The sequence below is a fragment of the Sciurus vulgaris genome (genome assembly GCF_902686455.1).
Source record: "Sciurus vulgaris genome assembly, chromosome: 9".
Classification (NCBI taxonomy): Eukaryota; Metazoa; Chordata; class Mammalia; order Rodentia; family Sciuridae; genus Sciurus; species Sciurus vulgaris.
Genome location: NC_136469.1, coordinates 142,321,555 through 142,343,731, shown reverse-complemented (window position 1 = coordinate 142,343,731; position 22,177 = coordinate 142,321,555). Strand labels below are relative to the sequence as shown.

Sequence of the window (22,177 nt, the reverse complement as noted above, 5' to 3'; positions counted from 1 at the left end):
CTAGGGATGAACACAGGCCTATGTAGAGACCCAGCCTGGGACACTATTCTCATCTGTAAAACAAGGGGAAAAAAGCAGACTAGGAAAACTGTCCCTTCTCTGGAGGAAAAAATTAGAGAAATTTTAATTTTCTTTGTGCTTTCCTGTATTCCCAAATTTTATACAATTAACATGGATTTAAATTGGGAGATAATTTCAATTTTTAAAAATTCATAAGTTTAAGAGTGTAATATACTAAAAGTTAATGTTAAGGGCATGAGTCTAGCAACCCAGGGTGATGCTTCTGGGGTTTTTATGATAGAATTAGTTCAGCCTCTTGTTTTTATTCATCTGCACAAGCCAGTGGACAGGAGCTGGGTGCTCTTCCAAACCTTCAGTGTGGAAAGAGAAAATGAGGATTAGGTCACAGAGCTCCTAAATGACAACGGCTGGATAGGAGATTTGACCCCAGGGTCCTATTCTTAACATCTAGCCAAGCCGCACCTCAAGGTCAGCTTTAGTTCTGGTTGGAGCATTTTCTCCATGGCTGGAGCCATAGAGCGGGAGGAAGAGGAACAAAGCCTAAGACACAAACTGAGGCTCTGGGGTCCAGAGTCAGGCTTCCAAGTCCAAGGTGGTTCATTTTGTTGTAACGTCCGTGGAGAGGATGGTTCCCCTCGCTGCACAGAATGCCCCACAAGGCATAGGCACTCTGGGAAAGGGGATTCAGCTGGTCCAGGGAGGCAGCCTTGGCGTGAATCTGCCCAGGGAATCAGCCGTCCATTCCAGAGCAGGCTGGCTACAGGGAGCGGTGCTCAGAGGAGCCTCGGAGCAGGAGAGGCGCTGGATGGCACCCTGAACCTCTAGCGATGTCTGGACATTTCCTCAGCCATGTTCCAGGCAAGGGCCTGAATAGCATCTGCAAATGTTTAAGCATGCATTTGGCACCATCCAATGCAGATCTAACGATTTCCCTGAAGGGGACAATGATCTTCCACAAGGATGCTGTGGAGATTAAATGAAATAATTGACCAATGGTGCTTGGCCCAGTGCCTGCTGTGGCCAGAGCAGCCAATAGCTCTCAGCAAAAGTGACTGTTGCCCATTACCTTGCAGTCTGTCAGCCTGCCACAAAGCCTACGAGAACAGAGGCCCAGAGTGAAGTCACTGGCTCAGTGGAAGATGGGACCAGACACCAGGGTGACTGGGTATGCCTCCTCCCCCAGCCTTCTGCCTGGGTGTGCCCTCACTCCGTCTGGGCCCCAGTGCCTCCTGGGCCTTTCAGCTCTTATTGCCACTTTGAGAGCAGCATTACTGACCTGTGCCCCCTACTGCGCTGCAGCACCTGGCTCACAGGCTTCTGAGAAGGCTCCTGAAGGATGGCAAGGAGCACTTGGCCCAAGGGCTGGCACACAGTGAGCGCCTACTGCATGCTGCGTGAGTGGTGATGTGCGGAGTAGGGGTGAAAGTCACAGGCATGATGGCTGAGGAGAGGGGCAGCACACATCCCTCCAACGTGGCACAGATGAACTCTCCACTGTACCATCTTCTTGTTTTACGAGCCTAGACGTGGATTTCAAAGCAGCATGATGCTCAAAGTCAAATTTCTGCCATGCTTCAAGTGAGAACCTCAACTTTAAACCAAACTACAGAGCATCTAAGTAACAATTTTACATGACTTTTATTTAATAAAACCACATATTTACAATTCAAAAAGTCCTGGTTTGATACACTTTACTAAATAAAGTCAGAGAGTAACTGTACGGAGCCATTAAAACATGATCTGCAGCAATGTCATCAGGATTTCCTATCAGCAGCTCTTTAAAAAAACTCAGAAGCTGAGCAGTGAACAAAGTACCTTTGAGTGAACATTGTTCCCAAATGAGATCTCGCTGACTCAGGAGGTGGCTCTTGGCTCTAAAGTACAAGTGCCGCTGACCCTAAGCCTGAGGGGCAGAAAGTCCCTGACCCTTGAGATGCACAATGTAGACTTCCAAGGGGGCAGCACATCAGTGTTTCCAGGTCACCTAACAATAGTGACCACAGAGAAGCAGAACACTGCGCTCACCAACAGCCCTCGACCCAGAGGGGCCATGTGACCCTGGACAGGACTTGGAACTCTGCAACCTCTTAAGCTTGGAACTCAGTGATCCCTTGACTGGTGGCCCCCAAAACCCCATCTGGACCGAAGATGTGACCAATGCTCCAGACTGGCAGGGAGCCCGGTCTGAAACCTTCATGCACACTGCAGATTGATGTCGGACTGTTTGACAAGTGATGGCGAGGGCGGGGCTGGAGCCTGCTGAACCAGCCACTCGAGGCCCTGCTGCTCACCTTTTCCACGACCTCAGGAGCATCTTTATGTACAGTAAGAAAATATATACATCTTCAAGAACAGCGGGCCCTCATCACGCACGCCACTGTGCACGTCTTTGAGGAAGGACAGTGCACAGGGCTCGGCAGCAGCTCCCACAGGCCGCTGGGCCTACACTACATTCAATACCTCCGTGTCAGGAATGGCTGGGTCTGGAGGCCGCCCAGACCACCAGTGAAGACAGCGCCTCCTCCATGAGGTCAGGCAAGGCGGCCTTCCAAGGCTGAGGTGTTGTGGTATCCCTCGTGCTCTAGAACCTTCCTGGAGACTCTGATGGGAGGAGGAGGTTCCAGGAAGAGGAGTGCAGAGTGGGACAGAGGGCGTGTGCATGACCCTGGCCTGCTAACCTGCTGCGGCACCTGAAATATGGCAAGCAGGCAGGGCAGATGCAGAAAGCTCATCTAGACAGGCCATCACCAGGCTGTCTTCCACCCCTAGCCCAAGTCTCCCTGCTGCATGTGGTCTAGCACCAGGGCCTCCCTCAACAAGGGGCTGTCCCCTGGGGTGGGAGGAATGCCTGAGAAAGGCATGAGTGCAGACCACACCAGCCCCTACAAACCCCTGGCTATGTCCTTGAACCTGGCCTATCTGCACCCCAAAAAGCCAACATGCTAATGGGTTACCATGTGGGAACTTGTTTCCACCTCTCCTTGGACTATTCCATGCAAAGACTGTTCATTTCTGTGAATTTAGAAAATCAAATTTCTTATACAAAGATCTCAAAGTAGTCAAGGAAAAGCAAGAACAAAAAATTCGCCAATGAACTTGGGAAAATCAGTTAAAATGGGAAAGGGGTCATGGTTCAAACAATGAGAATTCTGACAAGACTGGGTTTTAAGTACTTGTTGCTCACTCCTCTGTCTTTATGGTGGTTTGTAAAACGCCTTTGAAAGCCAGGTGTGTAGGGGGATCCCTGGCACTTAGGAAAGTCCAGCTATTCAGGTGACAAAAGTGAAGAGAGACATTCTGTCAGAGAACAGGAGCGAGCCCCCCTCACACAACCTGGCTTCCAGTACTGCACAGCCATGTTTGGTCTTCCTGGAAACAAGCAGGTGCAAGGGTCATCTCCACAGTTTCTTCCCACCCTTTTCCTTAAAGGAGGCTGTTCACAAGCTCCCCGGGCCGTCTCCATTGCCACAGGCTACCTCTGCACAGTGTCCCCTGCTCCGGCTCCCCACCATGGCTCAACAGACACAGGGAGCAGTCTCTGGCAGAGCAGGTTTCCACGGGACTCTAGTGTGCATTGTCAGACTTCTTTCTATAGTTTTGTCAAGGCAACATGGTCGAATGTTAATGTGAAGGTCAGGTGGATTCCCAGGGAGCCCAAGAGCAACAATCCCCACGGGCCCATCTCCTGTAATGCTCTTTGGTAGGCAGGTTTCAAATACATGGCCTCCAGCTCTGGAAAGATCATCTCAATAACTAAATCAGCAATTCCTCTCATTTAAAATATGAGCCAGTAACATCTCTGAGATCTCCCAAAATATTATTTCTCATGCATCTTGGCTAAAAAAATTGTGATGTACTTTCCAGCAGCTGGCATAATAGCATTACAATTTAATTGACTTTTGCTGAAATAAAGGAGGAGGAGGGGGTCAACCACTGCCCTGTCTTTGACCTGTGCAGAAAACGCAGTGGCTGGCTGCAGCCCCCAGGGCACCAGCCCATGAGCTGCTTAAGGCTAAGCCTGGGTTTTGCTGTGTTTGTTTAAGGCCAACTCCAGTGCCAGGAATCAACGTGAAAAGTGTGCCTGCTCCTCTGCTGCCACTGCCAGGTATGGGTCTAAAAGCACACAGGTGCCGCCTGAGATCCGCCTCGGTGCTACGGAGCCACGTCTGCAGCCTCAGTGTCTGAGGGATGGGCTTCCTTTCTCCATTTCCCGGCTGTCTTTCTGCAGCGCAGCCAGCACCTGGAGCACAGAGAAGACCACTGTGGTTAATCCACAAGGGGGCTGAACCCAAGACACCAACGAGCGCGGAGAGACAGTAGCCCCTCTGGGCAGTCCCTCTGACTCGGCTCACTCCGCACTCTCCCACCCTGCAGGTCCTCTTCCTGGAGCTGACCAGCCATGGAACCAATGTCTCAGGAGGACCATGGGTGGGGCCTGTCTCTTCCCTCAGCTCCACAGGACAATGCTGCTCCTGCCAGCTTGTCCCCTTCATCACCAGGAAACCAGCCCTTTCAGGGCCTCCCCTCAGATGCCTCCAGAGTTTGGCCCTGATGCCCTGCTCCCTCCACTGCTCTCAATGCACTGCACCTTTACTTTAAAAAACCTGCCACTGCACCGTGACTACCCAACAATGGCAGCGACAGCACACATGGAAGGGTTAAACCCAGATACTGCCATTTTGCCTCTTATATTTTAGGGCTAGGCAGAACCTATTGGTTGAAACTACGTTATTCAAATAGTGGGGCATGTGTGCTCACTGGCGGAGCAGGTGAGCCCTCTTTCACAGAAAGCACCAGGGAAGGAAGTTGCAGGAAAGACCTGCAGGCCATGACTGCATGAGTTGGGAAAGCAAGGTAGGGACAGCCTGCCTGTGGGACAAAGGTCATTAAGAAAGGCCCTGGCTGGGTAGAGTGGCACATGCCCCAGAATCCAAGTGACTCAGGAGGCTGAGGCATGAGAACTGCAAGTTCAGAGCCAGCCTCAGCAACTCAATGGGGCCCTAAGCAACTTATCAAGCTCTTTCTCAAAAAATAAAAAAAGAAAAAGAAATGCAGGTGTAGCTTAGTGGTTAAGCACTCCCAGATTCAATCCCCAGCACCAAAAAACAACGGTCCTGATTTTTCTGTTGAGACTTTAGAAAATCATGGAAGCACCAAGTCACAGAAGGTTCCAAAGAACCTCCTCACACACAGACTCAGCCTCATGGGTGTGCGGCCTGTGTAGTTGCTCGCTCAGTGCTCAGGCAGACCCTGCCTGGTCTACGCTCTACAATCAGGTCTTTAGATTCCTGGAAATGTTCTAGTCACGGCCCTGTTTGCACTCACACTGTCCATCTGTTTATCAACCAGAGAAAAGTGGTTCCTGACCTGATGCCTGATGCACTACAGCCAGTCCTGCTCGTCACCAGCTGGGCAGGCCCTCAAATAGCTTTACTGAAATGCAATTCAGTAAATACTGCTCACCCATTTAAAGTGTGCAATTCAGTGGTTTTGAGGATCTTCACAGAAATGTGCAGATATCACCAGAGTTAATATTAGAACACTTTTGTCACCTCAAGAAGAAACTTCTGGGGCTGGGGATATAGCTAAGTTGGTAAAGTATTTGCCTCACAAGCACAAGGCCCTGGGTTCAATCCCTAGCACCGAGAGAAAAAAAAAAAGAAAGAAACCTCTATACCCCTTAGTCATCACTGTTCTAGAATGACCAAGTCCAGACTCTAGAAGTGCTGTAGGACAAAGGGCATTTGTCCTCCTCACAAATGAAGGGTGGGGAGGAGGACAGAAGAGAAGGTGGAGCTGCATAATGCGGTAAAACAAAGATCTTTGGGTCAATCAGGGCAAGGTCCTTATCTGGATCTTCATTCAGACTGTGGAGCCACTTATGCCAACTGAAACAATTAGAACCTTGATTCTAAGCACTATACCCTAATGTATGAAGTCAGGAAGGGATCAGGGGCTTTCTGAGTGACAGCAGAGCTGTAACCATTTATGTTCCAAGAGCCAGCATGGTTGGGAGACAGGACACGACAGTGGACATGTTGTCTGGGAACCCTGCAGAACTCTGGGGTACAGAGGTTGGGTATCCCCCTTCACAGGTACAAGGCTAATGCCTGGCACATGGGGTTCGCTGTTCCAGTTTTGTGACTATTTTAAGTCATCTACTTACTAATAAGAAAGTTAGATCCAGAACAGGCATTGCTGGCACATATAGAGAAATATAAGCCCCACAAATAGCCACCACTGACCTGGTGCTCAGATAACCTTGAGAAACACAGGCAGTTGTTGGTTTTCAGTTTTTCCCTTCCTTTTTTCCTGTTTAATATGCTAAAACTTGGAGCCAGACAACACCCATCAACTCCACCAAGGGAAGCCCTACATGGGAGCCTGGAGGAATGCAGAAGCAGGTCCAGAGCAGAGCAGCTGCCAGCAGGTCAAAGCAGCACATCCAGAGGAAGACTGGGAGGGACCAGGCCTTCTCAGGCAACTGTGACTTCTCAGGTTCTGTGATCTATAAGGTGCAACAAGCTGCACAGGGCAAGCCCCAGGTGGCCCAGTCAGTCAGTCCCTTTTGCTTTCTGTTTAGGGCCTTATTTACAAAATGCTTTGGGGAGCGTGGAGAGCACGGTGTGGCCACCCAGAAGCTCTGAGCTGGGGCAGGAACCCACAGAGCATCCCTGCGGCAGAGCCAGGCGGCCAACCAGCTCTCCTCATCAGCAGCCTGAGAACCACTTCTCAGCAATGTGGGCAGCACACTCCCTAGGTCCCACTGTAGTGCCAGCCACACAAAGGGAAGGAGAGGGAGGAGACTGCTTACCTGTGCCCACTTCTTGTTCCGACTCTGCATCTGGACTGCAGAAATGGCCGCAAACACCTCGTCTGCTGGCAGGTCCTCGGGCAGCCTGGTCAGGAACTGGGCACTATGGATGAAGTCCATCCTAGTCAGGATGTCCTCGAATAGTTTCAGGATGCCCAGGGCCGTTCGGAAGAGGAACTCCTCCCCATCCCGACAGAACACATCCCAAATGCGGCAGGCCAAGTCCAGGGGCAGAGACTTACTGTATAAGGTGAAGATCCTGGGGAAAGTGGGAGAGTTTCAAGTTTGAGATGGTACGAAGAAAGAACTCTGAATTCCAGCCTGAACTGTGAAGAATGCCCTGAGTTAGTCCCTATCATACAGAATGGGGACAGAGCCCAGCCTGAGTTCACTGTGCAGGCTGACCTCACCTTCCCAAGAGCACAGCATGACCAGTTGCACACACTCTGAAAAGCCACACAACTGCACCACAAATGCCAAATGTGCCTGCTGTGGGGACTGGGCAGGGCGGTGAGCACCCAGGACGCCTGCTCAATCAGAAGGGACCAGAACTGACTGGGGGTGCACCTGCCGGGAGGAAGTCAGGAGGCTTCCTCCCAGCAGGGGCCAGCAAAGAGCAAAGTGTTTCCCAATCAACTTGACTGGATTACGAAACACTGATCTTACACTTGTACAAAGAAAACCCTCAGATGAAGAAGTGAAATAAAGGTATGTATTCCCTTGAAAATTATGATCATCAGTCAGGCGCGGGGGTACACGCCTGTAATCACAGAGACTCAGGAGACTGAGGCTGAAAGATCGGCACTTGGAGGTCAGTCTCAGAAACTTAGCAAGACCCTGTTTCAAAAAAAAAAAAAAAAAAAAGGATAATCACAGTACAAATTATGTAACCAGACAGTCCTTGGTACCAACTCTATAACAACCTTTCTAACCTGAAAGGGGCCTATGTCAGCAGGGGACTCCAGATGGCCACTCTGAAGCCAGTTGGGTGCCCTACAGCTCAGGTGCAGCATGTTTCTGCCCTCCCCACCAGCCCTCAGCACCTAGTGCTGTCTCTAGCAGTCTCTGCTGAGTGTGTGAGTGGGTGGACCAAGCCCTGCCTGCTTCAGGATTCTCCAAGTGTTGGTGGCACTCCATACCTTGCCACCAGCAATAGCACCTCTGTGGGGTGATTCCCAGGTGGGTGGGGAGACCCCGACCCCGCTCCCGCTACAAGTTGCTTTCCTGCAAGTCCCAGAACGGACCCAGACCCCTTGATGTGCCTGCACTGCAGGTGCTGAACGCAGCCTGAGGCCTTACTCTGGCAGAAGGAGTGCCATTAAACCTCTGCAGTGCAACTGAATGTTGTGATAACAGTCCACCAGAAGATTCTTCCACACTGCGAATCTGCTCAAATCTCAGGACCAGATCCTCTGCTGCAAACTACAGGATGCAGCTGGCTTTGACCCCACGCCCACCCCCACCCCCGCAGGGCTCTGCCTGGGATGCAGAGGAGCACCCAGCCAAGGGCAAGCGTCCAGCACAGCCATGACTGGGAACTCACCAGGAATGTTCCAGCCTATCCCATCAGTCCCTGAACACTCTCGGAGACACCGGGAAGACAGACACAACAACTTAGATTTCTTTCCACTCGGATGATGTGCAGGAGGCAAAGGGCACAGGAAACCCCATATCCTGAAGACAGCAGAGCTGAGGGCCTCATGTCTGTGGAGTAAGAGCCTGTCCAGGGCACGTGGATGTCCCCTGCCCACAGCCTCATCTGTCTCACTGGCAGCACAGACCTCCAACAAGTGGCCCTGACCCAAAGCCCCTGCTGCTGTCTGCTGCACCATGCACTGCAGGGCTCCTGCTGCTGCCAGTTAAAAGTGACAATCAGTCCTGTCCCGAGCTTCTTACCATCACAAAAACAGACAACGGCTTCATCACTGGGTCTAGAAAGCACAGCTGAAGAAAGAGCAGCAAGACCTTGTGTTTCTTCAGTTTGCAAACTGCTCTAAACTCCATTCAGAAGGGACTTGTTAACATTGTATTTTAAAAAGTGAGAACGGTAGGGCAAGGTGGCACATGCCTGTAATCCCAGTGACTTGGGAGGCTGTGCCAGGAGGATCACAAGTTTGAGGCCAGTCTCAGCAACTTAGTGATGCCTGATCTTAAAAAAAAAAAAAAAAAAAAAAAAAAGGGCTGGGAACGTGGCTCAGTAGTGAATCACACATAGGTTCAATCCTCAGTAATGACCCCCCCAACCAAAGGCCCTATGCTAACCTTTTTCATTAATCCATTCATCTTCAAACAGTTCAAGCAAGTGAAAAGCTATGCTGAGGACACTAGAGCTCAGAGGAGTTACCTGTTTGCCCAAGGACACAGACAGCTGAACTGATTCAGACCCAAGCCTGGCAGATCACAAAGCCTGTGCCTCTAACCAGGAATCTTCAGATGCTCAGCTGTATTTTAAATCACATTTAAACTCAAAAGCCAGGAGCGCATGGAACTGAAGCACTCAGAAAGCAGCTACGACAGCAGCCTCATCTGGCAGTCTCAGGTTCCACAGAAGCCCTGCCAGGGGAGCTGACCCAATGAACTAGAGGGCTGATGTCCACACACAGGCCCAAGTTCCTCTTCCCCATCACCTGGCCTCAGGCCCTGCCCAGCTCTGAAGGGCTATGTGGGATCAGGGATGAGCTGGGAAGCCCTGGAAGTCTGCCGGGCCCTCTTGCTGCTGTCCCACAGCAGGAAGAGAGAATCCAAGGGCTTCTGTCTCCCAAGAAAAGTCTGTTCCCCCACCCCACCCTGGAGCACAGCATATTACTGTGCTGTATATCAAAAACAGTACACTCAGATCCAAGTAATGTAAAACAATGGATTTTTGTGTTCCTAGGCCAACAGAGTAGCTATGGGCTTATTAAAAAGGCAGCAACACCAAGCCATGTGCACCCGCCTCCCCACATGTATGGAGGAAGGGTAGACTCTCCTGTGGAGCCCTCACAGCATCAGACATTCTCATCCAGCCACACCTCTTCTAGCTGCTTATCTGATTTGGTAGGAGGAAAAGGGAGCACCAGGAAGTGGGGCAAGGACTGCAGGGCCACTGCCAAGCGGCTGTGGGGCAAAGGCTCAGGAGCCAGCGGTAAGGAAGGCAAACAGTGTCCTTGCAACAGAGGCACCCTGGCCTACCTCAAGCTGCCTGGGCTGCACAGGGCAAGAGCCTGCCTGCTGCTCTGCTGGGTACTGCCCCACATCTCCTCCCCACAATCCTTTGAGGAGGCACAGTTCTCGCCTCTACTTAGAAGATGAGGAAACTGCCAAGAAAGGAAGGTGGTAGAAAGGCAGGTTTCAGCTTAAAATAAAAAGGTAAGCAGCCTCAGTCATCATGAAGCCACATCCAGACGGGGACCTAACCTCCACATCCAGGCCCTGATGCCCTGGTATCCAACTGTACCCTGGTTTCCTTCTTGGAGCCCTTGCCCCACTGCACCCGGGATTCCCTGTGTTCCTAAGAAACCCAAGGAGCAGGAACAGGTATGCTAGGGAAGAAGGGGGACCACTCAGCCTCAGCAGACCGAGACTTACACAACAGCCCTCCGGGCATAGACTCAGCACTGAGCAACACCCAACCTGAGATGCCCCATCTGGTCCTGAAGGCAGTGCAGTCCGCATTACCCCAAGCCCACGAACTCTCCTCTATGCCCTAGCACCCAGCAGAACATGAGGCCTAGCCAATGGGCTGTGTGCCGTCCCCAGGGGAGTGTCCTACTCCTTCCCCTTGGCCCAAGGCCAGCCTGTGTCTACCACCTCTTGCATACTGGAGGTTCCATTCCTCTGAAGAAGGCTGACCGCAAAGCAGTGCCTGCTCTTGAGGAGTCCCAGGCAGGCCTATGGCTCAGAAGCCGAAAGTCATTCAGGAACCCCGTGCAGGACACAACAGAAATCTCCTGGCAGTCACTTCCCCTGCACCTCCTCTGTCAGGTGGAAATCCATGTAACATCAGGCTTTCTAAGTAAACGTCATTGCCCAAACCACAAAACACAACACGGAATGAATTCCTCAATACTTTGATTAAATCCAACTATCAAAAATCCACTATGTCTCCAAATAATTCTGCCACTAGGCAGCAGTGGGAGTATTTTGCAAGTTAAATGACCTTGTCCTAGTCCTCCTAGAGTATGGATCCTTGACAGCTGGCCACTCAAAGCCCTGTAGGAGGATAAAGACAGGTGACAGGCCTGGCTCTAACCTCCACATCCACAAGGTGCAGCTGGGTAAGAGCCTTCACTAGCAAGGCCACTTCCCTGCAAGCCTCAAGGAAGAGTGCAGGCAGCTGAGTGGGCCTTCACCAGGCTCCACACCTAGGAAGGACAGGTGTGCCTGTGCCCCGGGACACAGGGGCAACCCACAAGGCTGACAGCTCAGTGTCTGGTACTGGGAGGGAAGGGAGGGAAGCAGGCGCTATGGACAGACATAGGGGAAGGGCACTGCCGCCACTCAAACTGCAGCCTCTCACCTGAGCATTGAAGAGCACACCTGGGATACTTGAGGCCACACCACCCGGGCCCCTCAGGCCCTGCCACGGAGAGAAGAAAAGGGATCTTTTGCCCCAAGCAGTTGGTTGCTCTAACCCCCGGGTGGTCACACCACATGCCATGTGCACAGTGCCGACCACAAGCCACAAACAACCCAAGACAGGCCCAGGGCTTCCAGGTGCAGACATGGCTTCAGGAAGGAGGCATGATGGAGGGGGACGCAAGGCTGAGTCAGACCAACCTGGGCCACAGGGACCTCTCTGGGCCCCATCAGGATGCAATGTGCACTTCCCACAAGGTCAGGCCTGAGCGAGGTCTGCCTTGACCTTTGCATCCTCCTCTGCCCGTCTGCTTTGATGGAGCTTTCACCGAATCACCAGCACCCAACGGGCAGCCTTGATCACTGTGGACCATAGATACATGTTGACTAAAGAAGTCATGAGCCAGGCCTGGTGGCACAAGCCTGTATTTCCACCAGCAGCTCCAGGACTGAGGCAGGGGGATTACAAGTTTGAGGTCAGTCTCAGAAACTTAGCAACACTCTGTCTCAACTAAAAAATAAAAAGGGTTAGGGATGTGGCTCAGTGGCAAAGTACCCCTGCGTCCAATCCCCTGTACCAAAAACAGAAAAACAGAGGACGACACCATGAATGTATGTGTCCTGTGCCAAGTTCAACTTAAACACAGTTTTTACTAAGGATTTTCTGTGTGCCCAGCACTGGCACTGCAAATAGATGGCACAGATTTTGTCAAGAATAAGCTGGGCCCTGTAAGGGCCTCATGGAGGAGCAGCAACCACATCCCAGAGTAAAAGCCTCAGCTCTGAAAACCCTTAGAGCTTCCTTTTCATGTGGACACCCGGAATCACCACCACCCATGGGCTGGGACAGGAAGAGGCGGAGCTGTCCTCTGGGCTGTGCTTTTCCCAGCATCAGGTATGACCCAGCCAGCCACAGTGAACTGCAAAGTCAGCGAGGGCCAACTATCAATAAAAGAACAGGCTTTGGAACACTCCCCACGTGGTCAGGGTTGGGTCACTTCATGGAACTCTTGTTCTTGGCACATACACATTAAGTTTCTGCACATAAGGCTGCACACCAGGTCACCATGTAGAAGTACTTCCTAGCAGGGTGTGATGGTGCACACCTCTATTTCCAGCTACCTGGAAAACTGAGGAAGGAGAACTGTAGGAAACTTAGTCAGACCCTGTCTCAAAACAAAAATAAAAAGGAATGGGTAGGTAGCTTAGTGGTTAAATGCCCCTGAGTTCAATACTCAGTGACCAAAAAATAAAAATAAAATGAAATGGAATATTTCCTTTTGCAATCAGGGTGAAAAAGTTTGCTAGACATTTTTTTCTTTAGTATATATATCTCTTTAGTTGTCGATGGATCTTTATTTATTCATTTTTACATGGTGCTGAGAATCAAACCCAGTGCCTCGCACATGCCAGGCAAGTGCTCTACCATTGAGCCACAACCCCAGTCCCCTACTAGACATTATTGACCCACAGTCTAGAACCCCATAACAAAAGTTGAAGCCTTCAACTTGACTGGGTAGATGCTGAAGGATCTGGGCCTGTCTGGACCCTCTCCCCTTCCAATTCTCTCTTCCTGTCCCAGTCCTGACCCAGGAAACCAGGGTGTGGAGGGGTGGAAGGGTAGGGGTTCACTTACATGGTCAAGTGAACAGTATGGGGATGGCAAGGGGCCTCCTCTCAAACATTCAACATTCAAGGGTGTGGAGAAACCACCATTTGTTGAATGAAGGTGCCCCAAACACTTCCACCCAGCATAGCCAGACAGGCCAACTGAGCATCCTGGCCTGTGGCCAATCCACATCCTTACTGCTATTCTGCAGCAACACTGGCCCCTCTAACTTCAGCTGTAAGTTCCAACCTCCAAAGCCTCATGCACACAAAAAGTGAGCAGAGCCAGAACAGTCTCAGTGTTAAAGACAGAAGCAACACACACCAAGAATCCCACAGGCTCATCCTCACGGTGTAGACACGTCTGCTCCACCAAAGGGGTTTGGCCTCATTATGGACGATATTTGGATTGCATTTTCTAGAAGGCCTCTTGCCTCCTGAAGAAAGTGAGGGGGAGGTGTTAGCTTTTCATGGCTGTGACTAGTACACCTGGCAAGGACAACTTAGAGGAGGAAAGGTTTATTTTGGCTCATGGTTTCAGGGCTTCAGTTCATGGTGGCCAAGTTCACTGCCCTGGGCCCAAGCTGATGCAGAACATCATGGCAGAAGGTTATGGTGGAGAAGCACTGCCCTGCTCATGACAGCCAGAAAGCATGGAGAGGAGAGAGGCTGCAGGGAGGATGAACCCTTCCAGCACATGCCCCTGGTGACCCACTTCCTATAGTCACACCCCACCGGCCCACATCAACTGACTGGATGGGCTGATGAGGCTGCAGCTCTCACAAGCCAATCATTCCACTTCAGAGCATCCCTGCATTAACAGAAGCTTTGGGGGGGGACACCTCCAGTCAAATCACAATGTCAGGGTGGATCAAGCCAGACTCCCTGCCCACTGTGGCATCTTTTCTCCTCTGCAGAGTTCTTTCTCCGAGTTGGGGGTGTCGCTTTGAAATGCCCTTAAAAGTCAATCACCATGGGTTCCGCATGGGCCAAGAGGGGCATCAAGGGGCTTCACGGCCATCGCCTATGCCACAGGCAATATGGAAGACCCTGGGGGCTTGGCAGGGGCTGCAGGATCCTGATGTATGCTCCCTCCCTTCACTCAGGTCTTCTTACCTGGCCTGCTCTCTGGGGCAACAGCCACGCCCTTTCCTCAGCAACTACATTCCCCTCTGTACACAACTTGGCCTCATGTGTAGCTCCAGCAGAGAACTCTGAACCTCTCACTGTGGGTCTCAGGAGGCCTCTATTTACAAGTCCCACAGATGCCTCACAATTCCTGAATCCAAACCCAGATCTGCCTAGCTACGTTTCTAATCTCAGCTCTGACGCTTAGGTTGGGACCATGAGGGCTGCAACCCTCTGACAAAGGATTTGGAACCCACCTGGAACCACCCATCTCCCTGCTTCTCACCACTTCCACTGCCCTCTCTGGTCTCTGGGCCCCAGAAGTTCCTGCTTCCCAAGTCACTCAAAACTCATTGTGCCCCAACACAGGTTTCAAGTGCTCCCAGGACCCCAAAATCCTGCCCAATCCCTTAGCATGGCCTCTGAGACCCACAATGACCTGGCTCCCAAACTCCCCCTGCCCATCCCTGGCCCTCTTCAGTAGGTCCAACCCCACCAACTCACCTGCTGCTGCTCTGGGACCCCACATTGCTCCTCCCTCATGCTTGCTCCAGCTCCCACCTTTCCTCAGTGGACTCTGACCCCTAGGCCAGGTCCAGCACCTCCTCCTTCCCTCCCCAGACAGCACCCACCACTGCTGGATAGTGCTAGCTGTGACCTAGACCTTTCGGGCAGGCAGCAACTCCTTGTCAGTGGGCAATGCATCCTGCTCACCACCACCTCAGGCACTTGGCAGAGGGCCTGACACAGGCCTGCTGCCCACAGACATCTCATTTGTTTATGGAAACTTGGAAAACAAACAGGTCCAAGAAACCGTCTCTCCCTGGAAGAATTTGGAAGGGTCAGACAGAGTCCCATATGGTAGTAAAAGGAAGCCCGCAGTGCCGAGAGATGACTAGCAGTGCAGGGTCCTAGAGGACAGCAGGCACCTCCCAAGCAGGGCGGAGGGGAAGCAGGGAAGCAGGGCATGGGGATTCAGAAGAGCCCCAGAAGAAGCTGACCGTGAGGACAGTGGAAAGCAGGTGAGCAGGAGCGAGGAGAGAAAACACTGAAAACCACAGAAAACAGTCTTACCAATCTATTAGGTAGATGTCTGGAGTTAAGTTGTTTTTCTTGAAATGAGCAAATAATTTCGGCAAATTTTCTTCAAAGAATACCTCAAATGCAGCAAAATAAGTCAACATCTAGGAAGACAATGTGAAATGCACTAATAAACTAATTATCAATACAAGTTTTCAACCTACGAAAGAGTCAATATGTTTACACCTTTAGAATCTAACCATTATCTTATGAAATTGCTACACATTTTAAATGGAACTATAGATGCTATCCAGGCAAACTATGAATAAGCACCACCTCTAATCTCACAATAGCATCACTAGCTACATCTTATTTTTTCTTCAGTTTATAAAAAAGAGAACTGAATCCAAGAGCAGTCACATGACTCGCCTATGGCATGGAGCATCTTCAGTGTACGGTAGAGCTGGGACCCAGACCCATGCTGTCCCCATGCACAGGCTGAGCTTCAGTCTCCTCCTGTCTCAGACCACCTGAGAAAGGTGGGCAGCACTACCTGTGAGAACCCTGCCGTAAAGGACGGTCCCACTCAACATTGTGATTCTAGAATTTTCCCTTAAAAATACAAGATAAAATTACTAACTACAGTTTTTATTACATGTTTACAAAGAAAAAGCTGGAATCCTCAAAGTTAGCAGAAATTTGAAAGGGATCATTTTATTATAAGGATAAAATTAAATTTATATCAAAAGAATTCTTCCTTGGAATTAATTTCAGGAACAACATCAAGGCAATATGTGTTAGCACTGATGAGTTGTCTTGGGTAAGAATCTGTTCTAAAGATTTTTTGAATTTCTGACCATTATTTTTCTTGGAAAGGTAAGTTCTTACCTGAATGATTATGAAAGCAATACCTGTAAATGCTCAGTGCAGAAAACTCAAGACAATACATGCATTCTACTGACCTCTGGCTCCCATCACAAACACTACTAGCTGTGCTCATGTAATTGTTGATCAAATACGGTCACAATTATAGCATATGTTCTATTTTACAGACTCTTGAAATATTAGTGTCTTACTTTCAGCACTCCCTCACACGACAGAGTATCACTGCTGCACTGGGTGTAGCCCAGACGTGAATTCACCACCCACATTCCCTAAGCCCCACTTTAAACTATTTCCACATTCACAATTATGAATCTATGTCATGACCATCTCTATGCACAATGCTCTGTCCATATTTATGACTTTCCCAGAACTTGCTCTTACCAGCGAACTGTACATTAATGCTATGAAACATGATACGCATTCCAAGAGGACCCTGCTAGTTTTTATTCCCTGACAGCCATCAATGTTGCAGCATTTTCTGAGTGAGGAACACCCATAAATCCTCATACTATTAAGGAAGAAGCACTCCCCAGCTGATCTCAACTATTGGATCACTGGGTCCTGGAACACTAGTGACACCTCTGCACATTGATATGAGGCTAAATGCTGAGGGATTCACGAACTGGTGAGTCTTCTAGGCTACATAAAGAACAAATGCTCAGGAACCAGAAAGGATTCAAGTCTCAGCTCTTTCACATACAAGATGCGTCTTGAACAAGTCGCTGCTCTCCTGAACCTCTTCCCTCATCTGTACCAAGCAGAGGATCCAGCTGCGAAGTATGTCAGGGCCACCAGGCCACCACCGTCAACTCTTTCCCTTTGTTCAGCGTGGTGAAGACCACGTGCAGCAGCATACTGAACTAACTGCTGCCTTGTTTTATAATAAAAAGGCATGCTCTTAAACATGCCTCCTTTTTCCCATGAAGGAGCACATTCCAGAGACCCCACGTGACTAAGATGGTAGCACTCCCCCCTCGTTTAAAGACAGAATGCACTAATACACTCATTCGCATGGCCCCTGAGCACCTGTTTCCATGCTTATCTCAAACATGGCCCAGATAATCTTCCATTCCATAGTGTTCCTTGTTCTCAATATCTCTTCATGGCGGAAAAGTGCATTCTTTTTTCCCCTGAGGATTCACAGTGATTGGGCAACTCCATAAAGACACAGCACCCAGAGCACATACACAGAGCATACTCACAAGGCCATGGTCCACTCGGAAAAACGCCATCTGACAGGGTTTATTCAAGAGATTAGAAAAAGCAATAAAGGCATCTGCAGTGTCGAGGTTCAAGATCAACACTGCCGCTATGAAGGACATGCCCTGAACCTGGGGAGGGAGAGAAAGTGTGTCAACTCACGGCAGCTTGTCCTCACACCACAAGGGTCCATGTGGCCACCCACCCACCACCACATCATGAAGCTTAACTGCTGACCCCGCCCACTCTGACCTGTCCTCTCAGAGCCACCACTCTGCCCAAAGGCCACCTGTTCTGCTCTTCATTAGCACCCCACCCCCTCCAAATGGAAAATCATAGCCAACTACCCTTAGGCCTTCACATCTGAAATGCTGCTCTCTAGTAAGTGCCCCATCCTGGGGCTACAAACATGCACATCTGACTTAGCATGTTTAACACAGGACCATGCACACACACATGTGCTAAGTTGCAAAAATGCCAGCAGCATACTTTTCAAAACTGGTCACTGCTAAAGGCTTTATTGAATTAATGTTAGGGGAAAAAAATCACATGCAAAAAATGGACATCACACCCAGTTCAAACGTGACTAACGCCAGAGAAGTCATGTCAGTTCGACTTCTTTATGAGGAGGTGGAGTCAACTCATTCACCAGGAGGCCTTTCATCTTCTTCAACAAAAGACAAAGGCATGCAACCTGGCCCCAGCCGCTGAGGTGTTCTGGATAAAATCTCAGCTTTCTTTATAGATTATAACATTACAAAATATTGAATAATTTCACTTACATAGCCCACATCCGGTCGGTAACAAGTATAAGCGCCCAAAATACTGTGCAACATGTCATGATACGGGCCACCCTAGAAGGATCAATAACCAAAAACAACACGTGTGTAAGTACTTGTTAGTGCGCAAAGAGTGCCGGATGCTACTGGTGCCACCACCAGTCACTCACTACTTAGAGGAGGAACTTGCCAAGCACCAGGCGACAGCTCTACATGCAGTATGCAGTTAATAAACAAACTACCACTTGCAGTTAACAGGGAATGTGCAACTCAACCCTGAAGCTGCTCTGAAAAGACTGGTGGGTCAGGAGTGAGCACCTAGCACGACACCCTTCATTGGGCTCCTGCTGAATAGCCACATTCCCTTCAAAGTCAACATGTGAGGAGACAGGAGTCTCCTCAGGCAGTCCTCCTCCTGGTCACGCAGACTCTGCCTCTGCTGCAGCCTATCCCTAGATAGCCCCCATCCTGAGGGTCCTTCCTGCCTCCCTGCCTGCGCCCGACATTCTCCTTGCTTCTTCTGCATCTTTCTGAAGGACAGGTCTGGGGAAAGCCTAGATGCTCGCAGCTGCCACTTTATTGCAGTTATTCTCCCAGTTTCCCTTTCAGTTCAAGATTTCTGTTTGCTCCTTTAACTGCTTCCAAATATATCAATGCTACCATTTTTTCCTGAGGGAGCAGAGCAGAAAGTCCAGAGCTGCCTCGCACTGTTGCTGGTATGCAGGAAGAAACATGAAGAGACTAGCTGGGCCCAAAGCAACACCTCCCATCCATGTCTGCCGTCTGCTCGTGGCTGACACAGGAGTAGCAACACTCTGGCATGTGACAGAAGTCACTCCACAGGTAACCGTGGGCACCTCACATCACATGCTGACCCATCAAGAGGCTAAGTAAAGAAGGAGACACCTGGAAATCACAGAGGGACAAGACAAGGAAAAATAAGCACCACAGGGCCTAAAGGTGGCATCCTGGCAGGCACAGAATCAAGGCCAGCACAAGACCTAGTCACAAGCATGACCAGAGAGAGGCTCTACCTGTCCCGGCTGAAGGAGAAAGCTATTCTGCACTCTTGTGAAAGCTGCATGTTCTTAGGGAAGCATCATCCACCCTTGTGATTCCACCCTTCTCCCTCTAGTGGCAGCAGGTGGCAGCTCCTTGACTAGCCCTTGGACATCTGTCCCCACTCCCCACTGCTTTGTATTAAACATTAGCTCTTCATGAGATGGAGTACCTTGATACCACAGGCTGAGGGGGACTCGCTTGCACAAAGCAAACCCAGAGAAGAGGCAACCTCTCCACCACCTGCCCCCACCTGCCCCCACCTGCCCAAAGGGACCCCACAGCTCCCACTGCCCCCTTCCTGGTCCACCCTCCACCCCCAGAGAGCCACCCAGGGATTTTCCAGCTCAGCATTTCTGAAGCCAAGTCCCTGGTGGTATGCCCAGGGAGACGCTCTGGGGCCCTAGGGCCAGGGAATGGAGAAGCTGGGTCTGGGCTGCTGTGGGGCCTTTGCCGGTTCTGAGGGCTCTATGGCACCATGGTGCAGACATGGATCCCAGAACTCTGAGTGTGCCAACAGCAAGGAAGGCTTCAGGAACGGTTTTAGGGAAACCTGCCCCAACTGTCATCTGAGATCTTGCTCCCCTCTCCTCAGGACAGTCCTTCCAGAAGTTTCCCTTCCTTTTATCTCTGCTAATCAGAAAGGTTACTAAGCTCCCTCTGTCGGGGCTAAGGATCCTCCTTCACTGTAGGGAAAGATCAGGAAGGCAAGGGCCTCTGGCCTCAGTCGGCCTACCACACCCCTTCCAGGCTACCTGGGAGGAAAGGGTTCTTCAGTTGGTGGCAGGAGTCAAAGATAACTAATAATAACCAGCAATGATGGAGTACCTGTTATGTACTCCAAGTACTTTCACTAGCCCCATTAGGTGGCTGTGAGCATCCCCAGATTACAGATGAACAAGTGGAGGCTCAGAAGTAAAGGGGTTTGCCCAAGGTCACAAGCTAGCCAGAAGAGGCAACCTCTCCATGGAATGCACACCCAAATCTGGTCTGAAGCCCTTTCCACAAAGCAGCACTTCTTGGCTGTCAGGCAAGGAGGGATGAGGTGTGAGAACCCTGGAGTGGAGCGGGGAGCCCTCAGGATTAAGGATTCTGAGAAAGTTCTCCTAGAGTAAGAGAGCCAGGGCCAACTCTAGAGACCTAAGGAGGGGCTGCAAAGCCTGGTATGCACGGAGGCCTCAGAACCGTCAGCTGGAGGGAAGAGCAAGGAGGACTATCAGCGGGGAGGGGAGAGAATGGAGACAAGGCCCAGTTAACATCTGCCACCAAGCCAAGGCCATGTTCACAGAGTTCACCGGCCTGACACCAAGACCAGGCCCCTGGGTAGCTCTGCAAATTCTCCCCCTCTCCAGGAAGGAAAGACCTTCTGCAAAGATTTCTGAAGATCCACATGGGATTATTCCTGGCTGGATTTAGAACTGGGAGGAAGCAGGAGAGTAAGAGCACCCCTTGAGGCACCAGGATGTGACAGGTGGGAGAAAGAAGACTCTGGACAGCTGTGTCCATGTCGAGGACCCTCTGCACTCAGGTTCTTGTGACCCCTGAAGTCACTCTGACAATGGCAACTATGTCCTGTCCCTGGAGGCCAACACCTCTCAGCCCTCCCTCCCAACCTACTCAAGCACCAACAGTCCTCAGTGTTGCACCCACACTGGCTGCTCCCAGTGCCTAGTCACCTGGGGACCTCTGCCTGCCATCCTCAGCCACAGACCAGTGTCCCAGAGCTCTGCCTTGGCACGTTATGCTCAAGTTCGGAATCAGTCCTCCTCAGCTCCAGCCCAGCACCCACACCTGGTTCCCAGCTCAGAATAAAGTAACCACTGCTGGGATGCTGGAAACAACTGACCCGTGTCCTCTGTCATTCAGGGAACTGGGCATTCCTTGAATGACTAGCTGTCCCAAGATCCCATCCTACACCTGCTTCTGCCTGGAATGCTTTCCTGCCCTTTGTGACTCCTTCAGCAGAAGTGCCTCCCCTGAGCCGTCAGAGGACCTGGATCCAGCAACATTCCTGGCAGGCCCTCATTCTGCAGCCATTTCACTAATCTGTTCTACCTCATTCTACCATCATTTATCAGTAAGCTGTGTACAAGGCACCATGCCAGGAACCTGAGCACAAGGGAGTCAGACTGGAGCATCCAAGGCTGCTCTGGAGGCAACCAGGTGGATGGAAGGAAGGGGAAGAGAAGAGAGATGAATGGGGCTCACATGACACACAAGAACCTGAAGTGACAAAGGTAGTCAGCACATGGAAGGGACAGATGCAAAGAGACTGTGGAATAAGAACTGACAACACAGCTACCTTGGTGAGGGAGAGGTCCTAGGGACCTATGGATGGATGTCTGCTGACACACAGATTAGAAGGTCTCCAAAAAGCTCTGCTCAGGACTCCAAAATCCACACCCACAAGGAGGCCCCCGCTCTGCTCCCACTGCCACCCAGAGAGAACAGCTGTCTCATCCTATCTCCAACAGCTGGCTTCTGTTCCAGAGGGGTCCCATCCTCCTGGTCCACCTGCTCATAAGCCCCACACCTCTGCTCAACACCCTGCCAGGCTACACCAAAGCTGCCAGGTCTCCCTTTGTCCTCCTGTCCCCGACTGGCTGCACTGGACTCTGAAGTCACAGGGCCACAGCCTGCTGAGCACAGGCTGGTGTGTGCACTCCTAAAAACAGAAGAGCCTCTGGGAAAGCTCTGACAAAAGAACGGCCTGTGGGCCCTTCTGCGCCACCCAGAGGCTGGGAAGCATGCATGTCACAAGGAAGGACTCACCATTAAAGCAGAAGTACCCATATAGTCATATTTGTTGAAAACAATCAATTACACTTTTTAAAAAATGTCCAAATGTATTAACATAAGTACCCACCCTACCCCCCAAAAAATCCCCTAACTTTCAAACTTGATTACAAATACATGCAGCTTGGCATTCATGAACTTTAGACAAAATACATTTGCAACAAATCACTATGACTTACTTGCTGGAAAATGCAGAGATTAGGAAATGTTCTAGAAATGTCCAGTTTAATAAGCTCCAGACTGGCCTCTTTGTCAGCAGCTGAAAACCCAGCATCTGTCAAAAAATCCAGAGTCATTGCACTCCTTGGAG

General features: G+C 50.6%; 1 protein-coding gene across 10 annotated transcripts in view; it reads right to left on the bottom strand.

Annotated features, from left to right (window-relative positions):
* Positions 1-3,141: 3,141 nt before the first annotated feature.
* Positions 3,142-22,177, bottom strand: part of TBC1D14 (TBC1 domain family member 14) — a 95,427-nt gene continuing 76,391 nt past the window's right edge. For 8 of the 10 annotated variants that reach the window (XM_079154346.1, XM_079154344.1, XM_079154345.1 and 5 more), the window contains 6 exons: positions 22,047-22,141; positions 18,016-18,087; positions 17,236-17,364; positions 15,203-15,312; positions 6,836-7,094; positions 3,142-4,261 (listed from right to left, as the gene is read on the bottom strand). In XM_079154346.1, the coding sequence (XP_079010472.1) occupies positions 4,196-4,261; positions 6,836-7,094; positions 15,203-15,312; positions 17,236-17,364; positions 18,016-18,087; positions 22,047-22,141 (731 nt within the window). In that variant the 3' untranslated portion in view covers positions 3,142-4,195. Of the gene's footprint in view, positions 4,262-6,835; positions 7,095-13,325; positions 13,438-15,202; positions 15,313-17,235; positions 17,365-18,015; positions 18,088-22,046; positions 22,142-22,177 lie in introns of those variants that run through there. The other 2 variants (XR_013766291.1, XM_079154347.1) reach the window with 2 other exon arrangements.